This window comes from Dermacentor variabilis, chromosome 1 (genome assembly GCF_050947875.1).
Source record: "Dermacentor variabilis isolate Ectoservices chromosome 1, ASM5094787v1, whole genome shotgun sequence".
Classification (NCBI taxonomy): Eukaryota; Metazoa; Arthropoda; class Arachnida; order Ixodida; family Ixodidae; genus Dermacentor; species Dermacentor variabilis.
Genome location: NC_134568.1, coordinates 270,052,002 through 270,073,875, shown reverse-complemented (window position 1 = coordinate 270,073,875; position 21,874 = coordinate 270,052,002). Strand labels below are relative to the sequence as shown.

At 46.0% G+C, this 21,874-nt stretch overlaps 1 protein-coding gene across 1 annotated transcript in view; it reads right to left on the bottom strand.

Annotated features, from left to right (window-relative positions):
* Positions 1 to 21,874, bottom strand: part of LOC142564577 (E3 ubiquitin-protein ligase RNF31-like) — a 71,724-nt gene that overhangs the window by 10,758 nt on the left and 39,092 nt on the right. The window contains exons 7-10 of the mRNA XM_075675634.1: positions 19,130 to 19,244; positions 10,758 to 10,876; positions 3,661 to 3,771; positions 1,485 to 1,612 (exon numbers count right to left, since the gene is read on the bottom strand). Of these exons, the coding sequence (XP_075531749.1) occupies positions 1,485 to 1,612; positions 3,661 to 3,771; positions 10,758 to 10,876; positions 19,130 to 19,244 (473 nt within the window). The remainder of the gene's footprint in view (positions 1 to 1,484; positions 1,613 to 3,660; positions 3,772 to 10,757; positions 10,877 to 19,129; positions 19,245 to 21,874) is intronic.

Sequence of the window (21,874 nt, the reverse complement as noted above, 5' to 3'; positions counted from 1 at the left end):
ATGCTCACCGGCCTAGCAGCATGGCCGCTTCATTCACCGCAGCGTCTGCTACAAAAATTACTAGACGGAACTCTGGCACTTGTGCCTACAGGACCTGCAAGCAGGATGGTTCCGCCAGCATTGTGTAGCAGTAAAGTCCCATTAAAACGAAGCCAGTTAAGCCGAACATCTGCAGCCACCATTGATGCCTAATACTTGGCTCGGCGAGAGGCTTGGATCGGCCGACTTGGAGCAGATAGCTCTGCTAGCCACAGGAGACGCAAATGGTGTTTCTGAGGGCATAAACATCTATACCAGCTACGATGACATGGAAACTTGCAGCGTTCGTACCGTACTACCTATAATTATTATTTTCGGGCATCTCCGCAGGCGGATAATTATGGCAGGAACTACAAGAACCAGCTATATTTACAAACGATGCAGCTCGGAACGCCTTGAATATCTAGGTCTCTTTTTTTGCGCGACCATATGAATCCACTGAAGAATTGAACCTAGGGTAAATATGAGCATTTGTGACAGCGCACAGGAGGTTTGCAGAGAACCGGAGAGCAACAAGAATTCAATTAGAAGAGCAGCGAGCAATACTTCGCATCATGCAGATCTAATGACTTGTTTTCTTATCTGTATTCTTAGTTTTAAAGCTGTTTCATTTATTATTTTTCTGGGGGATGTTTGGTACACCGAGAATAGCAGCCTTCGAGTTTTGAGGATCAGTTATGCTCAGACAAACTTCTGATAGGGCGAACAGATTTCCACGGTCCCTTCGAGCTCGCCTTAGCGAGAATCTACTGCACACACATTTTGAGGCCCAACCGGTATAATAGGAAGTATTTAGGTATGCTTCATTGTTCTATGACGTGAAGTACCGTTTCCCAAGAAAGTGCAATGCACCGCCCACTTTCGCGTACGAAGTGCACAATAACAGTCTCCTCGGCTCTCGCATATAGGCATGCGCAACATGAGCAGCCTGCAGCGCATGAGTGGCGTTTTCACACATCAGGTCGGCTGAGCAAATACCGCATTCGGCACCAAGCGTTATCGTCTGCAGTGTTGCCATAGAGTTTCCTAGAAGCACATTGTAGGGAACACTGGGGTGTTTGCTATTTAGACAGTATGCTGGCTGGAAATGGCGAAATTTGCAGGCACACGAGCACGAAAGGTAGCGCATGCGATGTGCCATGTCTCGAAGCCAGGAGTTTGTTCTGTTAGAGTGTGTAAGAATTTAATTTGACATAAGCCCCCTCACTAGGCATTCAGGTGGTTTAGTTCGGTATATATAGTTTCGCAGATCCGACACAATTTTGTTTCCGTCTGTGCCGAGTCATGTAATATACCGAGCGCGATTTACGCTACAGCAGACCCGTTTTAGGAGCGAGTGCGCGACCCCAAATATTATGTCAATACAACCCCCTCTTCAAGGCTGCAGCTGCCTTGAGCGGGTAAAAAAGAAGAAAAAACAAAGCTATACATATATATGTACATACTCGCACTTTCCCGCCTTCAGTACTTGGACTCCACATGGTGAGTCACGATAGTCATCATTGGTGACACCAACAGAGCATGTGGCCGTTGAATCTTCTGGGACCGTTTCGTCGATAGCAACATTCGCGTCCTGGAAATAGCCAGTACCAGGTAGTTCAGTAACGCAAATATAACGCATAGGCTTTTTATGTACATTCAAATGCCAATTCAAATGCCAATTCAAATGCCAATTCAAATGCCGTAGGCAATGTCTAAGGGTCCTGTAATGCTTTTTTTTATTTTGTAGAATATATTGTAAATAAATACTGAATGAAAATGAATGAAATATTCCGGGTACAGAACACATCAAACAATCGAACGTAATACTATCACGCAACTTTTGTCAGCGTGATTGATGCCGGTGGCTGTAGGTCGGCTTCAGTGTTTTTCTTTTAAACCGAAAAGCGTATGCTTAATATTTCCTAGAATTGGCTATGCATGGTAGTTCTTTCATCTTTGATATCATCTTAAATTTCCATTACACATGTCTCGTTGCTGTCTCATTTGACTAGAAATCAGTACATATGCGCATGCGTACGGTGGTGTGTGTTACCCATATATATGTGTACCGCGTCGTGGAATAAAACAATTGTTGGAAGTTAGCGCTGTGTCCGCGTCTTGCCACTGTCTTTCGTCCCTTTTCGTGCGCTAAAAAAAACCTCAGTTACGGTTTCAAGCGAAAAGGTTCTCCGAAACCAAATTTACAAGACTGCGATAGGCACGCTGCTACGAGCCTACATGCGCTCCGATGCAAGGAGCTTGGTGAGGTCAAGCACACGCTATTGCCTGCCGGCCAAGCAATCGTTTCATTTTGCCTGGCCCGGGTTCATGTAGGCTTCACGCAGTGGCCACTGCGGCGGTTGGATTGGGCAAGCTCAATGATGCTGACGCAGGGTCTCATCTGCCTAGTCATTGCTTTTTTTTCTGCTGGATCTCTGTATACCCGCGTAATGTTACAAATGAAGTATCATTCATTTCGTGCTCAAAAATCAAATGCACGCACATCTAATTCCTGCATAGTGACAACTACTTATGCCATTGTGTCTGGAAAACTTTTATAATTCCGTGTGTTGGATGCAAGCAAAGTGTTTAACTGCAGTATTCACACTCACACAGCCCATTTCAGCGCCGACAAAATTAATGCACCAGCCCAAAGTCGTGGATTCAGGGAGGCAGACGCTTTTATGGGTTGTTTTTTTTTTACCTTCGCGAGGTGAATGTCATGTTCGCGTGTTGAATACTTGTTCCTTTTCCCGCGAGTCCGGGGGACGGGGCGCACTCGCCGCAAGAGCGACGGGGAAACCGGGGAGGGCGGAGCGCGCCTTGCCTGCCCGCCGGTTCTCGACGCGATCACAACTTGCGATCGGCGCCGGCGTGAGCATGCGGGAGGAAGTGGGCGCCCATGCATCCCACGAGGTTGCCCCTGTACTTCGTCGGAAGCATTGGCCGCACATGGCGCTAATAACCAGCACTTAGGGAATCTTTTACAAAGGCAGTAATTCATCCACGCGCATTTTACGAAATGTTGTCCACCGGAAAGAGCCGGTGGCAATTCTATCTAGAAGAATTATACAACTGAAGAAAAAGAATTTCCGGCTGGAAACAAACCGAAAAAAATGTGCACGCACTGAATTTGAGGGAAAACTGAGAACGCTGAACCCCAGATATAACGCGTGCGTGCGCGCGCGCTATACGTTTCAATCCTTTCAGTTATAGCAAGTTGCGGCAGATGTTCTCCCCGCTTCCGCTCTTCTTTAATTAAAATCAAAAGAAGAAAGAGTTAGCCACTATAAAATAGTGGCCGCTACATCTTTTCACATATCAGTAATAGTAATTGCAATAAAATATTGTTAATTCATGATAAATGTAACGGGTTCGGCTCTTACTGTGCAACACAAAGCAATATAATGTTCCGAAGACGTGCTTTCCAGAGGCCGTGCCCACAAACGTGTCGTTATGCCATCAACATCACAGAGCCAGAAGTGATCAATTTATCCAACAGCAGCAAACAATGTTATCGTGAAAAAAAAAACGCAAGCAATGTTTATTTTAATAACAGATCATATTTTTCTTCAACTGCGCCCCACATTTAGGTGAATAAAATATATAATAAACAATTCGTTGCGGAGATACATATACCTTGAGGAGTTTAACGAGATCTTCATGCGAGTAATCTCTAGTGTAGAAAAAGCAATTCCTTGGGTGGTGACCGTGCATGCCTAGGCTCTTGCAACCTTCGTTGCCGCATGCCTGTCGAAGAAAAAATACCACCAGCCATGAGAACCAATTTGGGAACAAAATAAAAGTAAAACAAAATCTAGAGAAGGATAGACAACATAGTCTAGAACGAACGAATTCTAGAGATCACGAGTAATATGGAAACAAAAAGAAAATAGAGAAACTCAGTGCTATTCCATTCCGTGAAGGTGGATGACCAGAGTAGCTGTATATAGTGTATAACTATATTGATCCAAATAAAGACAAATACCACGTGAATTGTCATTTCTTACGGTCTTTATTATTTCGTCACTAAGGTGACTATAGCTTCGTGGTCGATATGCTAGACTCCGCGTTAGAAGCCTCCCGCCCCCTTCGCGCCAATCCCCGCTTCTGCTCACGCCGTCGTTCTTCGAAGGCACGCTATTCTTCCTCGGCCCGCACAATACGCGAACAACCCATTACACGGCCGGAACGCAGCTGAGATAACGTGCCTATGCACTGCGTGACGTCACCATACAAAGAGACACACCCATTGGCTATTTTCAGTTTGTTGTTGTAGTTTTATTTTATTTGTTATTTCGTTTGTAGGTAGACGTCATTATAGTGTCATCTACGGGCGACGCACAGGTGGCGAGTGGCGAGGATGCGCCGCAGCTGTGAGGCGAGCGCCGACGACGCACAGGAGTGGAGAGGGTGCACCGGCGATTACGCGTTTGCTTTGTTATCAAAGCTACGACGTTTGTCTCTTTTTTTTTCGTGCACGCGCACGGTGTACGCACCGTCTACGCTAGTTTCCAGTGATCCGCTGGAAACTAGCGTATATGAGCTCCGCTGTAAAAAGCAAGAAGAAAAAAATGAAAGGCAGGAATGTTTTCTGACGTACTGTACACGGTTAAAGGTGGGCAGAAGAAAGAAATTATCAACAGAGAAAGCGAGAAAGATAACCCGAGAAGCATACAATTGCCTTGCCTACTAGGAGAATTAGCATAATAGATGGATGAAAGAACTGGTTCCCTGAACGCATGCTAGCACAACGAAAAAGTTAAGTTGTCAAATGCAATCCCACAGGGCAGTCAGTTTTCAGAGCCTTCAGAGATTCTCGCGACGATGAAAAGCGCGGTCGGTGTTACATTATTTTGTCTGCCGACAAAGGCCGGTCGTACAATCGTGCTAATGCGATAGAAAACGAGTTTCTTACCTTTAAACTGAAAACAGTCACGCAATAGGTGATGGATGGTTCTGGTGCAACCGGACAGCGCACGGAGCACTGTCAGCCATTTCGATACGAACGTAATAGGCGTCCATAAATGCAACTTCGAGTCAAAGCCTACACATGAGAGTTGCCTCCCGTCGAGAAGGTCATCAAGCATACCGTACGATTCAAATATGACCTATAACCCACTGCTGCAATTCAAATATTGCGTTTGTTCCCTTTCAATTAAAAGTACAGTGACCACACGCACAGAAGTATCGACGGATCTTATAGGTCAGACTCTGCTGTGGTTGACCCGACAAGATCAATGATAATACGAGTAATTATTTCACATGCTACGTACGACGTTGAAAAAATGCGGGAATCCTGACTTCTCATTTTATTGATCTAAAACGTTCGAAGCAACGGGTCATATTTTGAAATTCCAAACAAGTTTCACAGTGTCTACAGCCATCCCTCCGACGCGGCTACCAACAACAGTTGGTTCGTGTGCCTGTGTAAGTACCTACACATATTACATCGCATACACCCCACAGCCTACTGGGACGAATGCCCGTGGTGCGGGGCCACACCAACGCTATACCACATTACGTGGGAGTGCACAGTACACAACATAGAACACCCCGACACGAACATCACGAGGGAGCAATGGGAGGCACAGCTGTCCAGCTTAGCCCTCGACGACCAGCTCATGCTGATACGGAGGGCTGAGAAGATGGCAAGAGCCATCTTCTCAGCCTTCTCAGTGGACTCGCCTTCTCAGTGGATCTTCTCAGTGGACTAGGGGCCCCGACCAATAGCGATTCTTCTGATTACTATTTTAATAAAAGTGTCCGTTTGTCCGTCTGTCTGTCAACAGTTGGTAGAAATAATGGAGCTGCATCACCACGGGAAACAAAGTCACAAAGCTATCTCTTAGTGGATGTCCGTCCACTGCGGAATATTTGGCCAGTGGTCGAGATCGACCAGATCAGTCGCTTGAACATCACAAGAAGATCATTGTATTCCTATCGCGCTTATAAAGATACGCTCCTATGGTCATTCGTTAAGAGGGACACAAGGTACAATATGCATTGGGAGGAGGCAGGAACTGATAGGTCAGGCGCATGGGAGTACGCAGAGCATGCCTTAATTGCCCATGTACAAGCCTGTTCAGTTAAGGAACGTCACTAACGCCTGCACAGCATTCTCGTACGACGACTGGTGAGGGTGCAACAAGCCTAACTCTAAACAAAAACAGTGTTATTGATGCTAGCAAGGCATGCCGGCAGAATTGATATTACTATAGTCTTACACAGTGTCACCGTACAATCCTACGTCCCACAGTGTACAGTTAAAATCTGTCAGAAAGTCCCGTGTCTTTTAAGTACCGCAGCAGCGCCTTCACAGCGGATCGCGCTGATGTTCGCGTAGGCCAGTTTCCAAGGAACTTGTTTTCTGTCATTGGGCGCTTGTCCAGTTTGTCTAGGGTGGCTGAGAGGACTGCTCTTTGCGGGTTCAAACGAGAGCACTGACAAATAAGGTGCGCGATTCTTTCATTGCACCCGCAGAAGTCACAAAGTCGGCTGTTGGCCATTCTGACAAGGAAAGAGTAGGCATTTGAAAATGCTACTCCAAGCCATAGACAGCTTTCTGCTCAGCTTTCTGTTGCTCAATAAGTGCCACATAAAAGTTTTTCTGAGCGTAAAGAAGCCCGGCTGCATTTACGCTATACCATGACGTAGCTGTAAACTTGATTGTATACAGGATGCTTAACTTCACGTATCTTGCTTGGTCATTTTCTTAAGAAAACATCGAAATAAAATTCCACTGAAGAAAGTAAGGAAAACAAGAGGTAAAAGGCAGTGAGCTCAACCAAATTAAGTGTCCGGTTGGCTACTGCACAGGGGGATGGTGTAAGGGCAGAAAAGATAAGAAAACAAGCTAAAAGAAGGAGCGCATCGGTTTGCGCATTCTACAGTTTTTCAGTGAATCCAGTTTTCTTCAAAAAGCACACTAGCGCTTTTAAAGCAGTTCGTGCTGACGTCGGCTCAGACCAGGGTCCAAGAATTCTGGCTTTCGTAAGGATATGGTTGTCAGTCTTGTCAAGCGTAGTGCTGAGGACTCTTCTTTGTGCATTGAAATGACGCCAATCCCACAGAAGGTGCGCTAACTTCCCACAGAAGGTGCGCTAACTTATGTTTGCGCCCGCAAACTTCACATACTTAGGTGTCATTCTAACCGAACATCTTTCATGGTCTAAACATATTGAATATGCAAACGGGAAAGCCCTAAAAAATTTTGGTTATTTGTGCCTCACTTTAGCTAAGACCCCCCGCGAGACTAAACTGCTATTATATAAAACGCTCATTCGCCCTGTTCTAGAATATGCATCTGTCGTTTGGTTCCCCTACGAACAATGCGAAATGAGCTTGCTCACTAACGTTCGACGAAAATCTATCCGTTTCATTTGCCAAAATTACAGCCGTACTTTCTCACCAACATAGGCTCAACAATCTGAACATTGAACCATTACATTCACGTTATCACATTGAAGCCTTAAAACTTTTATATGCAATTAATAACTCCACCTCTGGTCTTTCTGACTGTAACTATATCACATTTATTAACGCAAGTTGTACCCGTAGCTCCCACGTCTTGAACATAAGACCTATTTATGCCCGTACGCTAACACATTCAAGTACAGTTTTTTTTTTTCATGTACAATGGAGCTTTGGAATTCACTATACCCGGTAACATTGGTTCACTATCACCAAAAAATTTCACAGCTGCCACCGGTAGGCACTTCGCTAACATGTAAAGCACTTCTTTTTGATCATTCATCTTTTTTGTGTTTATGTGTGTTTTTAATGTGTAATGTATAGTAATGTATAATGTTCCCACTCCTGTTATAGCCCTATATTTGGCTGCAGTATATGTAAATAAATAAATAAATAAATAATTATGTAATAAGTGGCGTCCAAGACACATCACGGTCGATAATGACTCCAAACAGTGCTTTGGGTTGTAAGCAATTACTTGTCCATTTATGCATGTAAAATATGGAGTCAATGTTTTGCGTGTAAATACGACTAATCGGCACTTTTCTGAGGAGAGTTCTAGGCCTTTCGTATGTAGGTAAGAAGCCGTTTGTGGGACCGCCTTCTGCAGACTCGCTCGTATCTGCGGACGTGTCATGCCGGACGCCCAGACGCAGATATCAACTGTATAGATGGATATCTGGACCGTCCTTGGCAATGACCTAACAAGGGCTAACAGTGCTATGTTGAAGAGCGTGGGGCTTAACACTCCGCTTTGCGGCCCACCTTTGCTGGTTAGATGGTGGGATGCCATTCCATCTTCGGTAAGCCCGAAGGATCTATCCTCCAGATAGCTGTGTATCCAGCGAAGTGCACGGCCACCAATGCCCACAGCAGTCAAAGCATCGAGGATTGCTCGCTGTGCTACGCTACACTCTTACAAATTTGCATTTGCATCCTTTGGGGCATATCTTGTCCCACAACAATAATCATCATCTACCTTGCCCGCATTTTCTTTCTGTAACACTGCGAGCCCGGTACTGCCAAGTCACGAACAGCATGCGCGTTATCAGCGTGACATAGCGTTCTCGACAGGAAAGTAGCGAGCGCAGCGTCTTAAAGAAAGAAAACGCGAGCAAGGCAGATGATTATTGTTGGGCGACAAATATGCACTCCTAAGGGTGCCACTGTTTATAGAGTATCATATGCGCCTTTGACATCAAGAAACATCGTCACCGTTAACTGCTCCATGCTCCTTTGATGTTGAATAGGTGTTACGAAATCAATCACGTTATTGGTGAATGCCCAACCGCGCCGGAAGCACGCCATTGCGTTCGGATATACCTCATTATGCTCTAAGTATACCATTCAAGGCACGTCAACACCATCCCCTCAATTAGTTTCCTAATGCAACTGGCAAGAGCGATGGGACGGTACGATGCCAAGTCTAATGAAGATTGAGAACTCTTAAGTAAAGGCATACTAGACGACTGGTCTTCCACTCACAAGGAATCAATCCTTCGCGCCAGGATTCGTCGTATCTCTTCAAGAGTACACTACGGGCTCTTGGCTAAGGTTTCCAAGTGCCTTGCATGTGACTTCGTTGGGCCCTGGCGATGATGACTTCCTACAAGTCGCCAGCGCAGCTTCTAGCCACTGAAATCATTCTTGCCATGCATTGCGCTGGTGGCGCCGCAATGTAGCCGGTGACGCTTCCCGACACTCGCCAGCCCGCAAGTTACATATTTCATATTGTCTGATGAATTATTCGAGACTCCCAAACGTAATGCGTTCCACATCATTCGTTCTGACGAAGAATTGAACTTTCTCATCCTACACAAATGCGTGTCAACTGCAATTGTATCATCAAATTCAACTATGTGCAATCGAAAGGAGATGGCACAGACTGATCTAATATGTGAAAGGTTGTATGCGGGGGCGGTGTAAGTGAGACCATGGCCTCGTTTGTGGTACGTGATCTGCGAAAAAAAAAAGTAAGGTATGCTTAACGCTGAAGTATCCCAGTACGCGTTCAGTCCTTTTATATACTATATCTACAGTCGAACCATACATAACATATATATCATATCTACAGTCGAAAGGCGAATTACCTGTATTGAACACGCGAAACTTGTTGACCAATTTTCATGCAAAATACCTCGCTCATAACGAACAGGACATTGAATATATCCAACTCTAGACGTCCGCTGCCAGCGCCATTAACCGCTTTTTGCGCTTGTTTCTTTTTTTTTTCATGCATTTATTTTTGAGCATGCGCTCAAATAACGCTCGAGAGCGTGTCAGAAACGAATTGGAATATCGAGATCCTATTGAATCCCCATTCTTAGGGACGCCTACAAGCTGTTTAAGGCGAGGTCTTTCCTCAAAAAATACATACCTTCCTTGCTCATTTTCTGCGCTAAGATTTTTATGTATATAACGAACACACCGTGCACAGAATTTCAAATTTGTTATAGCTGAGTTTGACTATATTTAGTTACCTGATATATCTAACTATATTTAGCACATAACTTGATCATTATAAACGGCTTCGACTTTAACCATCTTAGTGGTTACACCTGTTTCTAAGCTGGGAAAGCATGAAAAAAAAAGTTTCTCGGAAATTGGGTACAAGCGCAAAATTATCGAGTGCATCAAAGAGAATCTTTTTACTGTGGTCAAGCTCATGTATTATATTGCTAACAAACTCTGTTATTCAATACGCTTTAGCATTGAGACCACCGATAAACATCAACGTGCAATATTCGGCGTGCGAAAAAAAAATGAATCATGGGGTTTTACGTGCCAAAACCACGATCTGATTATGAGGCACGCGGTAGTGGAGGACTCCCGAATAATTTGGACCAGCTCGGGCTCTTTAAAGTGCACCTAAACCTAAGTACACAGGTGTTTTCGCATTTCATTCCCATTTAAATGCGGCCGCCTTTGTCGGGATTTGATCCCGCTCGTGCTTAGCAGGTCAACACCATAGCCACGAAGCAACAACGGCGGGTTCGGCGTGCGAAGACAACCTATTTCTTCGTTTGTACGAAACTGGATTCATACTCTTCTCGGGCACTTGTAGAAGTTCTTCGCTAAATAAGCTTTTACAACTTCCCGAATAAAGGTATATATATCGCGCTGTTTCGGTGCCATCAAAACAATTTCCACGCATAAAATACATTCAATGTACTTTCACGTGAAGAAAACTATGATGAATATGACAGTATTGTGCTCAAGTGTCGCATACACGCATCCACAAAATATAAGCAACACTGCCTCACCTGTCCCTTCCAGAATTCTGTCTTGCAGCATTCGCAAAACTCTTTCTTGCACTTGCCGCATGTGAAGTGGGCACAGCCGCCTCTGGCTTTAAAGTACGGCATTTTGCAATTGGGGCACACTGAAATCGTGGAAAGAAAAAATAAATATTTTAGGTGATGTCGCTGTAATTTTATTTTATTCACACTGACAACAAATACGCAAGTGTGCACCTCCAGGGAAGATTATAATGCGTGCCAAGACCCCATAAAGGGAATGAGATGTACTCAAGAAGCCAGAGAGCTGTAAGAACATACGAGTAGGCGAGTTGGTTAGACAGTGCCATTTCCAGCACAACAACGAAAAGACAAAGCAAGACAGAGCACTGTCTGGTCTATTCGGTTATCCCGTCTTTGCGCTGGAAATATCACCAAGGCCAGACAGTTGACTATAGCCAGTCACTCGGTACTGAACAGTCCAAAATTTGCAAAGACCTTTAGCAAGACAGTCTTCGGAACCTGTTTAAGTAATGTATGATTAGCCTAACTTGATATGGTATGGTGCCACGCTTTCAATTAACTGTTTATTAGCAGACACTCTCTGCTCGGCTAGTTCGTGATTGTGTCTAAGCACGTTAAATGTCTAAGGGCAAAGCGAGCAAGCAGAGGAAAAAACTGGTGCTTGCCGTTGTCAGGGAAACCGTTTTTTGTGCGCGTGCGTGTATGTGTAAGAGGAAAGGAGGGGGTGGGGGCTTCTAAAGAATTTCCACCACCTGGGGTGCTTTACCGTGCACCAAAATTAAGCAAACGAGCGTTTTTTGCATTCCGGCCCCAAAGGAATGCAGCCACCACGACCGATAATCGAACCCGCGACCTCGTGCTAGTAGCACAAAAAGCATTCAAGAAACACGGAAAATACTGTCTCTTCGCTTTCTTGTCTTATTCTCGCATGTTCTCGCCACATTGAGCCAGCGCTTGATGTAACCTAGTAGTTGTATCTTTTCGCATTTTCTGCCCAACAGTACTTGCAAAATTCAGCAGACTAGCAAAGTCTTACGAGTCCGATTCAGGTTGTTTTATCTTAAATTCAAAGTCCAGCGAATAAAATAAGGCTTCCAATCTCGATCTTGTAAAGATGAATTAGGTTTGACTGGACGCAAGATTAAAAAAACAGCAGATTGCAACGATTCCCAGCTCTGAAATCATTTCCTACAACAGCAGCAGTCACGCACAGTGGCGCCACCAACTTCACCGCGATGCGCATAACGTCGTCTTCGTGCACTACAGTGTTGTCTTCTGTGGCATCAACATACATGCGCAGGTGCCTGCGAAGCGGCCAAATTAACGAGTGATAGCTGAATGCCTTAGCATGGTCCTACTCTCAACTGCACACTGCCGCATTGTTACGAGTTTAATGTTCAGTGGCGCTGGTGGGCAAACTTTTGCTTTATTGCGATAGCACTTATATGGACACTCCAGGCGCATTTCTGCCATGGCCATCAAAGTCGCCGTCACCGTGACGTTCTGCATAAATTCCAAGGGCGTTAACACCCTCGTCGCGAGAGGCATGCTGTATGTACGAGCGAAAGCGTGCGAGGCTGAACTGTCTTCTGTCGTGCGCAAGGCACCGGAGGGAGGGGAGGGCCGGGGGGGAGGAGGGGTTCTACTCCGGTGGCTGCTACATATGGCGAGGCCGCGCGTGCCCTATCTAGGAAGCGATCTGCGATTGATGCAGAGTGCGCCGAGTGCTGATAGCTTCATGTGTGCTGGTTTTTCGCCGCTTATTTGACGTTGAAGAGAGAGGCAGCACGAAGGTCAATTCGCTCGCTAGTGCTGCGGCGCTTCCTCACTCCAGCGCTTTGACAAAGGGTTTGCGCGGTCATCGAATGAAATGTGTTCATGTTTGCGCGTGCGCGCGTGACACCATGCTTGTTAACTGACTCAGTAAACAAAGGCTTACAAGTTTATACGAACGTTAAACTACTATTCTTACTTCGTATAGCTATCTACTAATTTGCCATCGCAATCGATGCTTCGCCTTTCGGGCGAAGCTGCGACTCCCTATAGCGAGAGCATAGCTAACGAAGAGGTGGCACGTAGACGATGACGTAACAAAACAGACTAACGGGCGAACGCAGAAATCCCTGCATTGAGCGGTAAGTCGCAGTAAAGAACGCACGCGCACACGCAAGAAAGCTAGCATTATTACACGTGGGCAAAAGGTGACCATTCGAAACACTTAAACTTTTTTGTGGACCTAAGAATAGAAAACATGTCATATCACGCCATAGCATTTTCTAATAATAATGAAACTCAAGGTAACCAAGTGTTTTTTGCGACTACGCAACATTCAAGAATCATCAGTCACAGTGGCACAGCAATTATGGTATTCCGTTGCTAAACACGAGGTCATGGGTTCGATTCATTCAAGCGTGCAGAGAATGCAAAAGTGACTGCGTACTGAGCTTATAGGTACAGTGTCCTACCCAAGGGCGTACCTTGCAGGCGACATGTAGCTTTGCAACTTAAAATCACTATCAAGAGCAGAAACCCCCTCCCTCCTCCCCCGCAGGTAAGTATGCCCATCGCAGTGCAAATACCAAACATTTAACTGCGTTTCTGTCTCACTTGTGCGCTGCACAATAGAACAGAAGCACTCTTAATTTCAATACCCTCTACGTGTATAAAAGCTCGTTGTTACCGTCCGACTTTTTTAGTGTTCGCTAAAGTTTGTTTACTCGGTAAATCTTATTGCCTTGTCGGTTTTTTCTTAAGAGAAACTATAGTAAGGGCGTACAAAGTATTCAGTCTTCAGAATACCTAGTTGTTTTTTCTCGCACAAAGAACAGGTACTCCCTGTGGTGAACCTTTGTGCTTTTGGTCTCTTCTCGCTTTTTTTTCTTTTTCTCAGACACATCTCATTTTACCTTATGCTATTTCTTTTATTTTTACAATAAGATATGGCAGCTCTCTGATGTGTTTTTAGAGAGAGAAAATGATAAATGAAAGGTAGGGAGGTTAACCAGGACTGAGCCCGGTTGGCTACCCTACACTGAGGAAAGAGAAAGGGGGACGGAAAGATTAAAAGAAGAGAAAGTCCACTGGCGATATCAGTCGGTCACTCAGTCCTGATCACAGACGCTGACTCAATCCGGTCGCTTTCAAATATCGCAGCAGCGCTTTTGTGGCCTTTTGTAGCTGTGATATGCGAGGCCATGATCCCAAGATCTTGTTCAAGGTGAACGGCTTTCCATCTAGCTGATTGAGAGCTGTGCAGAGGTCTTGTCTTTCATTTTCATAAGATGGGCAGTAGCACAGTAGGTGCTCTATGGTTTCCTCGACACCGCAGGCATTGCACTGGGCGCTATCAGCCATTCCAATCAGAAATGCATAAGCATTGGTGAATGCGACGCCCAAACGTAAGCGGCACAGCACTGTTTCCTCATTTCGCGGAAGGCCTGGTAACAGCCGCAGTTGCATAGAGGGATCGAGGGAATGCAAGCGATGGTGAGTGAACTCAGGTGTGTGCCACTTCTCCAATGTCAAAGAGTGCGCTAGCTTGCCTAAGTGTTGGGCTGCGTCGGTCCGCGATAAAGGTATTGAAACAAGGGTTGCTCCTTCGTGTGCTTTTCTAGCAGCTTCGTCAGCGAGGTCGTTGCCGCAGATACCGCAATGACCAGGCAGCCACTGAAACACGAAGTCGTGTCCTTTCGCGATCATGTGATGGTGCATTTCTCGTATCTCCGACACGAGTTGTTCACATGACCCGCGACGAAGAGATGCCAGAAGACATTGTAAGGCCGCCTTCGAATCGCAGAATATAGCCCACCGATTAGCCGGTTGGTTATTAATATAATTAACGGCACCTCGGAGGGCAAAAAGCTCCGAACCAGTCGATGTTGTCAAGTGAGAAATCTTGTATTGGATGCTTAGTGATCGTGATGGTATAACCACTGCGCTGGTGGAGCTGGTTTGAGTGGAAGAGCCATCCGTATATATGTGTACTCGGATCAAAGTAGAAAGTGTGCAAACAATCCAGAGCTGCTTGCTTCAAGGCCAAGGTAGGCAGGTCAGTCTTCTTTCTTATCCCTGGAACCGTAAGACGCACTTGAGGTTGTTTTAAACACCACAAAGCTGAGGTTGAACGTGCAGAGGGTGTGAAACCCGATGGTAAGGAGGCACGATGGATGCTGACCTTGTTGGAGAAGGACGCCTGTGGTCGTCGTTCTGGCAGGCACGCAAGAGAGCTTGACTGCATCCGTGAAACATGACGAACATGGGCTCTAAGCGTTTCGGTGCTAATGTAAGTCGTGATCGGATGGTCTTGAGCCATTATAATGGTTCCAGCTGTTGAGGCGCTGCGCGGAAGGCCTAGGCAAACACGTAGTGCCTGCGCCTGCACGCTCTGAAGTTCTCGAAGATTTTGACTTGCATGTTTTAGCAAGCACGGGGGAGCTATAGCGTAGGAATCCGATGAACAGTGCTCGATATAACTGTAGCATGGAGACGATCCCCATGTTTTGCCGGCGATGAACTTGAAGACGTGAACAACATATGTGAGCTTCTTTAAGTGGGCCTGTGTTGCTGCTTTCTGTAGCCGTGCGCGAACCTGCAGGCGAGTGACCGCTGATGTCCAGATGCAGATATCGTCGGCGTAGATTGAAACACTCACTGTTTCCGGTAGGGATTCGGCCAGCCCAAGAAGCGCGAGGTTGAAAAGAATAGGGCTTAGAACACCGCCTTGTGGAACGCCTCGGCATACGTAGTGGTCGGTAGTCGGACCATCTTCCGTTCGTACGAACAAGGACCTTTGTGTCAAGTAGTTACAGACCCATCGATATACTCGCCCTCCTAGTTCAATTGTCAAAAGTGCGTCTAGAATGGTTTGGTGGGAAACGTTGTCGTAAGCGCCTTTCACGTCAAGAAAGAGTGCTACTGATAATCGCTTCCGAGCTTTTTGTTGTTCCACAGATGAGACTAGATCGATGACACTGTCAATCGCTGAACGAACGCGTCGAAATCCCGCCATAGAGTCAGGGTATTTTTTTTTTTTTTGTGGTGTTCAAGGTATCATTCGAGACGCATGAGGATCATATGTTCCATGAGCTTCCCGACGCAGCTGGAAAGAGCTATAGGCCGATAGGATGCCAGTTCGAGCGGTGACTTTCCTGCTTTTAGAAGCGGTACCAGGCGGCTGCGTTTCCATTCCTGTGGGACGACACCATCTTGCCATGAACTATTAAAAAGGCTGAGGAGTTCTCTTCGTGCTTCTCTGCCTAGGTGGCGCAAAGCAGTATATGTTATGCCATCGGACCCTGGTGAAGACGAACACCTGCATAGCGCCATAGCAGCTTCTAACTCTTCCATAGAGAATGGAGCGTCCATACTTGCATCTCGTGGGCCGGGGATGTTGCCTAGAGCCATATCAGGGACAAACTGTGCCGCCGGCGACGTTCGCACAGAATTCCTCTGCGACGTCTATCTCACGGCGGTTTTGATAGAGAGCAAGGGCGTTGAATGGGTGTCGTTGCTGGGGACTTGAGCAAAGACCCCGTACGGTACGCCACACACAGGACAATGGCTTGCGGGGGTCTAGTGAGTCACAAAAACATTTCCATCTTTGATCCGCTAGCTTATCCATTCGGCGTTTGATCTTTTGCATGCACCGAGCTTCTCTGAGGTCAAGAATTGATTTCGTGCGCCTGTACCTCCTTTCAGCTCGGCGACGTAGTGCACGAAGCCTTTCCAATTCAATGTCATTCTCCGTACGCTTTGATGGATGTGTGAAGCAGCGTGTGCAATCTTGCATAGCGCCTGCAATTATGTCTTCTAATCTGCGTGCAATATGTGTCTTGCATGTGTCTTCTACGCGATCTTGAAAGACTGACCAGTCGATTTGGCGAGAGACAACCGGTAATGCGGCGTCTAGTCCATCGATTCTCACATAGGTCGGAATATGATCACTTCCATGGGTTTCAATATCAGTGAACCACTGCACGCTCAAAGTCAGGCAACGTGACACCAAAGTCAAGTCAAGGCAGCTACTGTACGTAGTTCCTCGCAGAAATGTCGGGCTTCCGTCATTTAGAAGACACAGGTTGTGGCCTGATGCAAAGGATACTAGTGACCTGCCCCTCGAATTTATCCTGGGGCTTCCCCATATATGGTGGTGAGCTTTGAAGTCCCCTGTTATTATCCAAGGACCGGGAGTAGCAGCCATAATATCATCCAGTCTTTTTCAATCAAACTGACTTGTTGGGGAAAGGTAGACACCAATAAGAGTAAAAGACAGCTTATTCTTTTTCACAGTAACACAGACGTATTGGTTACCGTCGTGTGGCGCTACGTGTTGGGAAAAGTACATAAGGTCCTTGCGAATGTAAACCAGAACCTTACTACTACGGACACACGTGTTTCAAACAAAAGATTCATATCCCGATAGTCTTATGGAGGCTGATAAGTTCGGTTCACAGATAACCAGTATAGGAAAATGGTTTGCATATACGAACTGTCGAAAATCCGAAATACGGGACCTCAGGCCTCTCGCATTCCATTGGAATATGGAGGCACTTCTCACATCATCCCGGAACGATCGTTGTTGTTGTCGATGAGCCATGGTTCTGCTATAGAAGTTCTCAAGCACTGGACTTCCGAAGGCTCGCCAGAACCGGACTGATGGCATCCAGCACTTGCAATGCACTTCGAGCTGTTGGTGTCTGTAGCTTGTCCAGAAGAACACGAATAGCACTCACCAGAGGGCTTATCATAACAATTTGTTGATCTTGGTCCACCAATTTATCAGGAACAGACGAAGTGTCCCCTGCTGTAGAAGTATCATTTCGCTCAGTAGGGGCATGTAGCCTCGGGAGTGCAGGCCACGCGTCAGCAGCCATGCTGTTCGATGCACCTTTGTCCTTTGAGCTGACTGCGTTTGGCCTGGGCGGAAGAGGGGGTGGTAATATACGTGTGTGGCGTTCTGCAGAGGCTTTGGAGGCTCTTGATCTACGTCGGCGACGTGATCGTCGTCGCTTAATAGATGCTGCTGCTTCTCAGTGAGACGAGTGGTCTCTAACCATTTCCTTCAATATTTGCATTTCCTTTCGAATAAAAGGGCATTCCTTCGAAGATGCATCGTGAGGGCCGCTGCAGTTTGTGCACTTCAGCACACTGGCCTCGCACGTGTTTGTGGTGTGGGGCCAGTGCAGCGAGAACAGACGGTAGTGTTATTGCACACACTACTCACATGGCCAAGCTTCATGCACTTGCAGCACTGCAGCGGTTTTGGTATAAAGGGGCGAACTGCGTGTCTGAAGTGGCCCACCTTTACATGCGATGGGAGGGATTCGCCCTTAAATATGATCTTCACACACCGTGACGTGCCGAGACGAAACGCGTTTGTGATGATGGTGTTTTCCGTAGCTGGCTTAAGATTGACAGATCGGAGTCGACAATGGTCTCGTCAACATCGTAAATTACGCCAGTACGGACTTGTTTGCCCAGCGGAATATAAGTGCGGACTTTCATCCCGCCAAGTTCCGTCACCTTGCGCAAGGAATCCAACGCAGCCGCGTGTTTTACGTCAATCGCTAGCACGTTCTTACGGGTGTTCACTCTGATGTCTTTGATTTCGTTTGGAACCAGCGCCTCTAGATGAGAAGACACGGCTTGCCTGTTGAGACGTCTCAGGTTGTCAGTGGCGAGAACTGGCGAGAACAGGATGGTGAGCTCCTCGGTATCCCGCGAAGATCTCACGGTGGACTCACTCGAACTCGATGATGCGCTGAGAAATCTTCGCTTTGCTTTACGACTCCGCACCAGCTCGAAGGTGTCGTCACAAGAATCTTCACCGCTGACATAGTACTGCATGGTGTCGTCGCTGTCAGCGTCGCTCTCGGTGCCGCTGCGCTTCCTGGAGGCAGCCGCCGCGGGCACTGCCGAGTCCGGCGGACGCGCGTGAGGCTCCATCTCCATCGTAGTTAAGGAGGAAATAGCGGTCCACTGGCAAAGTCTAAGAAATTTACAAAATGAGTAGAGCTGGAAGAGCCGGCGTTCTGCCTGAAAGACACTTCGTCTTCTTCTCAGAGTCCGTCGAAAGACCGATGTGTTTTTAGGTGGCTAAAGAACCGCATGTAGCTCCATTTGAGGAATTTGGTAAGGATCTAGGCAGTCTTGCTTCACGTTATTACTTCACGCCGATAGCTTAGGGCAGGCAGGAAGAAAAAGAGGGAAAATCAGTTTAGCCAGTGTAAAGGTAGCAGGGCTATCATGTACCTGAGTAAAAGGTATAGGTGATTCAAGATGACAAGCTTGAAGTAAATAAAAAAAGAAAGAAGGAGAAAAAGTTGCGCACACAACTCGATTCAGCAAAAAACTTTCCTGTCAAAGTGAGTGCTTACGGATGGCAGTCTTCCTGATCAAGTCTTGCGATTGAAATTCAGGATCGTTCGGATCATTTTCGCTTTTCCACTTCTTGAAATCCTCGCACGATCTGTTCTCGTGCTCCTTGCGCCACTGAAAAATGTGGATGCGAATATGAATAAACGTCAGATTGGCAGGCGCGTCAATCTGTGTTCCTCTAATACAGACGAATATAGCAAATCAATCTTGATAAATAGAGGTCAAAATTTACTCTATAGGAATGTTCGATGCCATGGCGTCTGAGGGTATGTTCAGACTATAGTCTAAGCAGACGAAAGTGCATGACTGTCGCAACGAGTGCCGAGATGCGTCTCCCTTAGTATGTTGAGTGACGTCACTTTCTTCAAAAGTTACTATAGTTGGAATAACGCTTGAGCCTTGCCGAATAGATAAATTCGCAACAAGCAATTGCACGTTCTCTTGAGTCATATTCCGTATCAGCGCTTGTTCTTGTCATCTTGTATACGTCCCTATTTTTATTTTTTGCGTTGCCGTCTTTTCAAACATTCTCTTTCCTTTCATTTGTCTTAGCAGCAGGATTTATGTTGTTTGCTCTACTTACTAGCTTATCGCAAAGCACTTTGCTGCCCCCATCGAGCTTTTACAAAGTTCACCTCAAGCCACAGTGTCCCCCTTTTTAATGTTAACTATACCGTTGCGTTACAGAACGTTTTCAAAAGACCCTCAGCCATTTAGAGCGAAGACAATGCCACTGTGTTCCAGAACACGTAAAATTTGTAACACTACTTACGCCCCAGATGCAGGTCAGCGTTATCCTTTCTGAAAATTAGCACCATTTCGAATGAAGTGGCGCATTGGCGAGTGAGAAGTTGTTTTAAGAAAGTCCCCAAGGGTGGCAAGCTTTTACTTTTTTTCTCATATGCGGATCAAATTAAGGCGCTACCCAACGAAACTACTTCCTTTCAAGTCAAAGTTCCATCTTAAAATTTGAGGCAAAGAAGGTTAGTGTGAGAGCCATATATTTCTGAAGTCAAAATAATGCTCAAAATGCGGTGCGCTATACCGCCAACGCAGCGCGACATAAAAGAACCTTGTGAAAAAAAATCTGTGGTTTTGTGCGTCAAAGCCACGATATGATTATGAGGCACACCGTAGTAGGAAATTCTGGTTTGATTTTGACCACTTGAGGTTCTTTACCGTGTGGTAAAATTTACCACACGTTTAACGTTTAGCAAAATTGTGAGTTTAGGACTATGACTTAAAATAAAGGCTGTAAAGAGGCCTACACGTAAGATATGTCTATAAGTACTTGTGCATCAATTCTCAAATAATTATTAAGGCCTTAAATGCATTGGTTACAGGCACACATGGTAAATTACTGTGGAGTGTCCGAGTCCCTAGCTGTACAATTCTTGCTTACACAAGAAGAGCGAGAGCTCAGACCATATCTCACCTGTGAGGTGCAATCTGATGGTTAGGATGATATGAGATGATGTCTAGAAAGTTAACTTGTGCAAGATAATTAAGCACTCTGTTAAAGTTAAAAAGTGCATCCTCAGATAAGAACATTGAGGGATGGGGTGTATGGTGTGAGTGAGGTTTCCTAAAATGAGCCACTCGCTCTCGGTGAAGTTGAGTACATTGAATGAGGCCATGTAGGCCGGTTAAGTTCTCACCGCAACGTGGCACGTTGGTGGGTCAGTTGCAGTCAAGAGGTGTTTGTGTGTGCCATAAGTGTGTCTTATTCCGAGTCGTGCCAGGGTGACTTCGGTGTGTCTATCAAGCTTCAGTAGAAAATATTTGGTTAACTTCGGTTTAAGCAGGTGCAGCTTATTTTCAACTTGCTTGTCCCATTCAGCTTGCCAATGATTACGGAGGGCCTTCCGTACCGAAGGTTTCATGTCTACACCAGGTACCCAGATTACATCAATTGTATCCCGATGAGCCGCTGGTCCAGCATTTTTATCCGCCATTCCATTGCCTGCGATCCCAGATTGGCCTGGCACCCAGCATACAACAAGAACAAGATGTTTATACGCTACTTGAATGGTTTGAAGGAACTTGTTTAATACAGGGTTTCGGCTTGCTTTGCCACAGTACAGGGCTGTGACAACGCTTAAAGAATCTGTGTATATTATAGACTTTTGTATCTTGCGCTGTACTATATACTCAACAGGGATCAGAATAGCGTACGCTTCCGCTGTAAAGATGCTGCTATGTTTATGCAATGTTTTAGAGTTGGAGAAGTCTGGGCCATGGGGCTGCACATGATACCGAATTTTCAGACTTCGAAGCATCAGTGAAAAATGCAATAGATCTTTACTTGTCTTCAAGAGCCATGAAATGTAGCTGGATGAGGGCACTTGGACAACTCTTTTTGTTAAGCTCCGTAAAGGACAAGTCACAAGTGACTGAACATTCCTCCCTAGGTGGGATGGGTTCAGCATAGTCACTTTCCTGTAGATCTGTGAAAACGATTACAAGTTTTTCCGCAACAGACTTTACTGCTAATGGGAACAGCGGGGCGTGAGAAGGCCGGTTGAAATACAACTGGTTTGTGGACTGATCATTTATGAACGCTTTGCATGGATGTTGTTTCAGCGACATCGTTCTTATTGCATAGGTGACTCCGAGATATGTGTGCTGATAATCCAGTGGCCACTGATCCGACTCTGCATAGAGACTTTGGACAGGGCTCGTACGAAAGGCACCAAGTGCTAGGCGGATACCTAAGTGATAGATAGGATCGAGTAGCTTAAGTG